Below are 8381 nucleotides of genomic sequence, written 5' to 3'. Positions count from 1 at the left end.
TATTTCTGTGATCTTTACTTCATATAATTATCTTAATTTCTTTTCTATGCATAACAAATTGGTATCGGAATTGTTTTGCTTTTAATAAAGTGGTTTCAAATCTGGTCCAATCCATAACATCAACATTAGACCAAATAGGTTCCATACGGGCAATGGATATTATTGGCCCCACTCAAGGAAATTATTTTCCAAACTACCCAAGAAATAATCAAGATACACACGTGACATGTACCAACCCACACTTCTAGCCAAGCTATATAAACCCTCTCAAGATAACAAAAATAACACACGAAAGTACCTAAGAGAAAATGAGTCCTTTCTTCTCTTTCATTCTTCCAACCCTCTTCCTCTCCTTCCTGACCTCAACCCACCCCATCAATGGCCAGAACTTGATAAACAGAACGTGCAAAACGATCACACGTGGTGATCCAAACATCGGGTACAACTTTTGCACAACTTCTCTACAGGCAGCACCAGCCAGCCAGTGTGCAAGTTTACCAGGGCTCGGAATTATCTCGATCAGACTCGTACGTTACAACGTCACAGATACACGTTGTCATATCAAACACCTGATGAAACACAGGAAATTTGATCCTTATTCAAAACCATATTTGAAGGATTGCTTTGAACTTTTTTCTAATGCAATCTCTTCTGTGAAGCTGGCCATGAAATATTACAATTCGAAACGATATGATGATGCTAATATACAAATAAGTGGTGTAATGGATGCTACTACAACTTGCGAAGATGGATTTAGCGAGAGAGAAGGGTTAGTTTCTCCACTGACAAAGAGAAATCGTAATACGTTTGAACTTGCTGCTGTCGTACTCTCTATTATGCAAGAGATTCAAAAAGGATCAAATGTCTGATTTTTTATCAGCGATGTTATGATTAATTACATTTTCACGATCATTTAAGTTTCTTGTTTACATGGGATTTCTTTGTTTTCATCTTAAATATTATGATAGACAACTATGACGTTTCAAACCTTTCTTGGAAAGTGATTTCAATGGAAGAGTGACTTCTACTTAATATTGTCTTAAACTTCGTGGTTAAACTAAATATTGACCTTCCATACTCCATAGTTACACCATGTTTCGTTTACCCAAACCAACACAATTTCATATTAATGCCAAGTCTTCGTCTGAAGGAATTTAATAAAAAATGAAGATTAACCATTGTAAATTAATTTGATAATATATAAATTGATTCATAAAATTTGTCAAACAGAAAGAAAGTGATTTATGAGCATTTTTTGTGCACCCGGTTATTCCCCAAAATACATTATTTTATAGTCGATCGTTCCCAGTGCCGTTCAACTAGAAGCGTGCCCACACTTTTCTTCATGACAGGCCGGGCCACAACTTTTTTCAGTCATTGTTTTCATATTGATTTTTCTAATACATAATATAACTATCATTACTGTAATTTACTTGCTTCCAAGTGACTTTTGAAGAAGATTTTATCACGTATTTATTTTGGAAAATGAAATGGTCATCAATACATGAAAATTATATAATTGTGAGGATGAATTACAATTATTTTGGCAAATAAAAAACACAACTTTCTGAAGTGCTTGAATTGAACTTCTCGAATTTTCATCAGGTGGCATGTCCCTTTTAATATGTAGAACGATTTATTTATAGTGTTCAACAAGCAGGGAGGTTTTGAACCCTGTATGTGAAAGGTGGACAAACCAAACCAAAGAAGAGCTTGAGGCCCAGGCTCAACATGAGTCACTATTACTTGTTCAACCCTTGCAATTTAGTCATGTATAGTTACAGTTAGAACCAGAGTGACTTTTAAAAATATCAAGTAGATAAGATTATCAACATATACTCCAATCAAAAAGTCACCAAATATGAAACGACTTGGGTTAAATTCAATCACACTGCTGCTCACTTAATATCTTTGAATTGATGCAATTTATCATCCGACAACGTGGTGTTGCTTCGGTGATGTGGCAATACCACATGACAACATATCTCCTGCCCACCATATTGGAATTTTACAAAAAAGCCACTAACCGACGATTTGGAAGGTACAATGAGATGCATGAACTAGTCGTAGACATGAATACTAGCACTATAATTGAGTAAAGGAACCACTCGTGCAATACTCTCATCTGTAGGTTTGGGTGCAGTTTGGTTTGGATCGATTTCGACTCCAACCAAAATCAAATTAATCAGCTTGGGTGAGCGTCAACCCAAACCAACCCACCCTAACTTCTAAACCAAACCGCAAATTAGATGGATCAACTGAGAACTTAAGAATTTTGTTATTTTTTATGTGTTATGTAACATGATTTGCCTGAGTAGGAGAAAAAAGGCTAAATATAAACTTGTGAAAGGAAATTTCCGACTATTACATACTAACAACATTATAAATTTAAGGGAATCGAGATACGATTATGAGATTAGGCCTAATCTTTTGATTTTTATTTTTCTTAAGGAAGAAAGGTAAGTGGATTGCATTGGTTCGGTTAACCAATGGCTTGAAACTTCAAACCATGACCGAACCAACCCGCCATAATTTTGTTTAAAAGAAAATCAAACCAAATCAATTACTTATGTCAGACCGACCTGACTCGATTTGGTCTGATTGGTTTTATCGTTTTTTTTTTCATTTTTTGGCCCAGGCCTACTCATCTGCCCCTAAATTCACTCAGTCTACTTGTGAAAGACTAATAGTAGGTTTTTTAGTCATGAAGTTCATTGTGAACAAAGTTGAGGCTTCCGTAATTTGTCCATATCATTTATGTACGCAAAGCACGGGAAGAAAAACTCGCAAAGATCTGAAAACGTGAAAACCAAAGGGAAGTATGGATAACAATAATCAGACTGGGAAAGAACAGTTGTGCCTACATGTTCAATTTGAAATCCTGGAAGACAAGCTACAAGAGTATTTGATTTACTGTTTTTCTCTGACAATTTAACTCGATTAATTTTCATAGATTAGTGTAAGCTTCTCCTAATGAAAAGAAATATCTGCATAACGCACAGAAACATCTCAAATTCACAAAGTAAAGACAAAAAATAATAAGATTTTTAAACCCACTGTGGAACTACTCTTTTTATCCAGCAGCAAATTTATTTCCCAACCCAGGATCAAATTTCTACAACATCCCAACAAGGCAAACACGGACAGAATGCAATGTCTCATTGTCTCAAAGAAATGATAACATAGAGCAAAAAATTCGAACATAACTCAGCTAGCCATTGGATGGTTATAGACATACTCGATTGCAAGAGTGCAGGAGTCGATTTTATCAGCTTCCTTGTCAGGAATCTCCAGCTTAAACTCTTCCTCAATAGCCATCACAATCTCCACATTGTCCAAGCTATCTAAACCCAGATCCTTCTGAAAATGAACATCAGGTGACACCTGCACAAGAAAACCATCAATTTTGATGCTAAATGCCTGCTGTGTAATACCCCCAAAATCCTTTATAGTCGTTACTTATAAAATTAGGACTTTAGCGTAAGAGGATGAAAATTAGAGGACCAAATTGCACATCGACCAGTAGTTGAGGGACTACGAGTGCAATTTCTTAAACTATATATTTATGATATGAATATTTATAGTACATGTGTATTGATATATAATATTGTATATAATTAGGATTGATTAATTTAATAGTATGATTACTATAATTACGTATATCTATATATGAATATAATTATATTTAATTTTGATTGATTGATTTAAATTATATGATTATTATAATTACATGTATCTATATATGTATATAATATTATTGATTATGGAAATTCAAATAAACTTCTATCTATATGAAAGATAATTTCCATATATATAAAAGATAAATTAAAAAGATTCATTTCTAAATGAGTAAACTACCATATATATATGGCCCCATTTGATACCCATTTTTTTCAAAATGCATTTTTTTCTCTCATATTTTCAACCACACATTCTTTATTAAAATAATATTACACGTAAATCAAGAACATTTTCTTACTTTTCAACCATATATTTTCCATCAATTTACTATTCAAAAATGCATTTTTAGAAGAAAATGGGTATCAAACACAAGTATAACTATATATAATTATGGTCAATTGATTTCACATTACGTGCGTCTATGTATGAGTGATTTAAATTATAGTGTTACTATAATACATGCATCTATACATGTATAATTGTATATCATTACGATTGATTGATTTAAATTATATGATTTCCATAATTATGTGTATCTACTATATGTGTGTGTGTATAACTATGGTTGACACACACTACACAATTCATAAACGATTGTTTTAAGGTCCAAAATCTTCCATACGTATTTTATCAAATCCTCTTCGGATTTACGAGGTAAGTGTAGTCATACGCTATATGTTAAATCGTTTTTCATACTTGAAAATACAAAATTCCAAGTTATGAATATGATAAGTTCTATATGTTTAAGTTCAAAGAATCGGAGATTAGTAGCATACGCACGGGAATTATAGCAATGAAGTACGGTTCTTAATTCCTGTATCTCCCTATGTATGTTATGATTATGTACAGAGATTATGGCCACCTAAGTTCGGTTTTTAATTCCCGTGTCTCCTTATGTACGTTAAGAATTCATAAATTTTAAATATGAGTTACAGATTATTTGGCTCACTTTGACGTTCGAGGCATTGAAGACTAGAACGGGACTCTAGTGGTATAATAAAGAAAAAAATGATTATGATTTTCGAGTAATTATTTAATGTTTATGATTAAGTATTTGTTTTTAATTATTATTATTATTGTAAGTTTAAGAACGAATATTTATTTATAAAAAAATTATTTTACGATATACTCTAATGATCCAAAGGAAAAAATTTGGGTCGTTACAATGCGACTATCAGAACAAAAGCAATACTGGATCCATTTGAAAGAGAACAAAGACAGTTTGACACATCAGTTATGTCATCAATATCTGACCTGAGATTTGCAGAACAAAATCTATTCTTACTACACATTGGAACGTATAGAATGACAACTACATGTGGTTAAATTTCACAGAATGATGTTTACTGCAATAGTATTTACCAGCATCAATTAATTTCTGAGCTAAAAAATTCAGAGGTTATAGTAGAAAAACGTTTTATAGATCATATATTTATATTCAATTATAATTATAAGGTTCTGTGAAATAGATGTTCTATTGAATATAGTGCTTACCTTTTTTGTAATTACACCACCAAGAACTAAATCAGATATAATGCTTTATTTATTATTTCTGGGGGCACATACCTTGATTGACTAAGATAAAAGCACACTGCAAAATGAAGAATAATTCTCACAATCCCTATTCTATATAGTAATGTTATAAACAGTTAAACCAATGGAATGCAAGAATGTTCACGAACAATATGTTTCAGAAGTCATTAGTGCTAGTGCATAATCCATTGCAGATCAAGAAATGGCATCCTGTAAAGAGCCCTAAAAGCAGCCATGTGGCAGCCACAGAAGTGAGAAAGACAGAGTAGCTACAAATACATTACAGGAACTAGAACCATATAGAGCCATAACCATTTGTCAACTTCCATCTACGAGATCGGAGATTCTCTTTAATATATCAAAGTCCACACATAACAAAAAGGTGTTTATGAGCTGACTATAGGCCAAGTTATGCACTTATGCTTATAAGTTCACCTTTTCAACTATCACCTAAATATTTTTCAAATTGAACCAATTTCGTAACAGAGGGAATGATACCTTTCTAATAAATCTAGGTTAATGATATTTAAACCATATGCAAGGTGCATCTAAACTATACACAACAGAAGAATGTTGCTAACATTGGAACATACAATCACTACAAATAGAACTCCACTGATCCAAAGAGTGACAATGGAGAAAAATAAGTACTAGCAAGACAAGGATGGACCTCTAGATATGACCTGTTAAACTGACATAATTTTAGTGGTTAATATTAGTCTTAATGATCATCAGGTAAAAACAGGTGAACATTTCTTAATCATTTTTCTAACTAACCTTTTCATTAAAACCTGGTTCAACCCTTAATATCCATTCAACCCTGTTAACTGGTTAAGTAACTGGCTCAACCTCATAACCTGTAATAATTATGGCCCAAACATACAAACCATGTATGAAAAGGCCTATTATGTGTCAAAGAATACATCTCAGTTATTTATCAGAAAGACAAGAAGAATAAAACCCTGATTTTTGAGTTGGGCAATTTTTTTTATTTTTTATTTTGGAAAATAATTAAGAACTAACTGCGCAAGTTTAATGGACATTTTTGCCGGACATTGGGTAATGGCAAATTGGCTGTGTATAGGTTTGAGCAAAATGACCTACTTTGTTGGACAGGAGATTTCAAGTTAGGAAATACCTCTAGATACCAGTGTTTCAATCTCCGACCTGATTACCACCTCACTGAAGACTTTCATTTCAACAAAAATTGTAAACACAAACGATATATAGAAATATTTATTGTGTGTAGCTATAAGATTATCTCCTACAATTAACTTGTAAGGAAACTAACAATATTTCTGAATACACATGCAAACATACCAAAAGAAATGTTTACAAGAAGCCAACACAAAATTGTGACCTGAATTAGATTGTGTCTAATAATCAAGCAAACTGATCAGATGGATACCAAGCATACCACAGATTTTTCACCTAAAAATGATTTCTTTGCCAAATCAAAGGTTTTCTTTTATCGTTCAAAATATGAATATAATATGTATAAAAGCATTAGTGAGTGGCCTCCAAACTCCCATAAATGATATATGAACGCATGCATGTTTTGGAAAGATGTCGGAATTTGTAATGATGTAAATCATGTAATCCAACCTATCAAATGAACTACTTAACAGGAGCATGCATTCCTCAGTGAATTACGCCTTGAACTTTTTGTCCAATATATAAATGTTGAAATCTGAACCCCTAGCCTAAAATCATGAATTAGGCAATCAATTTGGAAGCTTCCAATTGGATTTACAAGTCAGCAATTTTTCTCCTAATCAAGCAAATCCTAGAGTTGAAACTGATATCCTGAGTTCGTATCAATTTTCTTGTCATTCATCCTAGAGTAAACTTGTGCTCGAAAATGACCAACTCAAACTATTAGGGGAAAAAGAGCCAAAAAAATAAAAAATAAAAAATAAAAACCTTGCATTTCTGAATCACGGAAGCACATGTTGAAACCCTTTGCCGCGCAAAATGGCCAACTAGAATTTCCATTGTAATCACTAAGGATGCTATATAACATTTCTAAGGTTTTGTTTGACAACCATTCTATCACATTCTACTACATTATTTTTCTACGGTACTCATTTTAATCACACATTCCTCATTAAAATAATATTGCACATAAATAAATAAAAATTCTTTCTTTTTTAACCAAACATTCTTCGTCTGTTCCATAGTACATTATTCACAAATAATGGGCTCAAACACCCCCTAAATTTACACCGTATTTACAGTCAACTAATAAAAATTGAGATTTTCAAAAATCATTTTTCGCTATATTCATTTTCACCCACACGTTGCCATTTTTTTCCATTTACAAGTTCCTCAAAAAAGTCATTTGTCAACTGAAAAAATCTCTCCCAAACCAACGTTATATATTAGAACCCGTCAAATAAATCTTACACCGAAATACAATAGCATCATACCCTAACAGCAATCAAGAATACTTGTAAAGAATTTCAGAATTCGTGATGCAAGAACAAAAAATTGCGCTAATAAAGACAAATCGCAGAGTTGACCTTTGAGGGATCGACTTTGGGGAAGCTCTTGACGATGTCGAGGACTCGGTTGATGACTACTTCCTTGTCGAGGTGATCGTCGCCGTGAGATGACATTGATCTTACGGCCTTCATCTTGGATCCATTTAGGATTAGGGTCCGGAAGACTGGGACCTGGATGTGCCGCAGTATGCTTGATCTCAATACCGATGCCATTACCCTCTTTTTTTATCTGAGAAATGCTGAATCCTCTCTTTCTAGTTGGTAAGAATTGAGGTTTTAGGGTACTTGCACATATATATGCTAAATTTTGAAATAATGAAATTTTTTGGAAGAAGCGATACTAAAAAGTAAGAAAATATTTTAGGGGTAAAATATTTTATAGTTAATATACGTGATTGAAAATAAATTTAAAAAAAAAAAATTGTATTCATAATTGTCAAATAGGGCAGGGTATTTTAACTTAACAAATGGGAAGATCCTAGTATATTTTTTGATATCTCGACCCAGTGCACTTTAATGTCCTACCTAAGGCTGTAAATGGATCGATATTGGAGTAGATCTGCCCAAATTCGATCCGATCCTTTAAGAAAAATTATCATATTCGATCTGATTCGATAATTTAACGGATATTTAATTATTAAATCCATATTCGATTTGTTATGT

At 32.9% G+C, this 8381-nt stretch overlaps 2 protein-coding genes across 2 annotated transcripts; one reads left to right on the top strand and one right to left on the bottom strand.

Annotated features, from left to right (window-relative positions):
- Positions 1 to 261: 261 nt before the first annotated feature.
- Positions 262 to 936, top strand: LOC111411092 (putative invertase inhibitor). The gene has a single exon (XM_023041657.1). The coding sequence runs from the start codon at positions 309 to 311 to the stop codon at positions 867 to 869; it is 561 nt and encodes a 186-aa protein (XP_022897425.1). The 5' UTR covers positions 262 to 308; the 3' UTR covers positions 870 to 936.
- A 2035-nt stretch (positions 937 to 2971) lies between these two features.
- On the bottom strand, positions 2972 to 8014 carry LOC111410892 (acyl carrier protein 1, mitochondrial-like). The gene is made up of 2 exons (XM_023041486.1): positions 7737 to 8014; positions 2972 to 3384 (listed from the first exon to the last, which is right to left on the bottom strand). Exons 1-2 carry the CDS (start codon positions 7929 to 7931, stop codon positions 3208 to 3210), a joined length of 372 nt encoding a protein of 123 aa, XP_022897254.1. The 5' UTR covers positions 7932 to 8014; the 3' UTR covers positions 2972 to 3207.
- Between the last annotated feature and the right edge of the window lie 367 nt (positions 8015 to 8381).

This window comes from Olea europaea, chromosome 15 (assembly GCF_002742605.1).
Source record: "Olea europaea var. sylvestris chromosome 15, O_europaea_v1, whole genome shotgun sequence".
In the NCBI taxonomy this organism is placed as follows: Eukaryota; Viridiplantae; Streptophyta; class Magnoliopsida; order Lamiales; family Oleaceae; genus Olea; species Olea europaea.
This window is presented reverse-complemented; position numbering and strand designations above follow the sequence as displayed.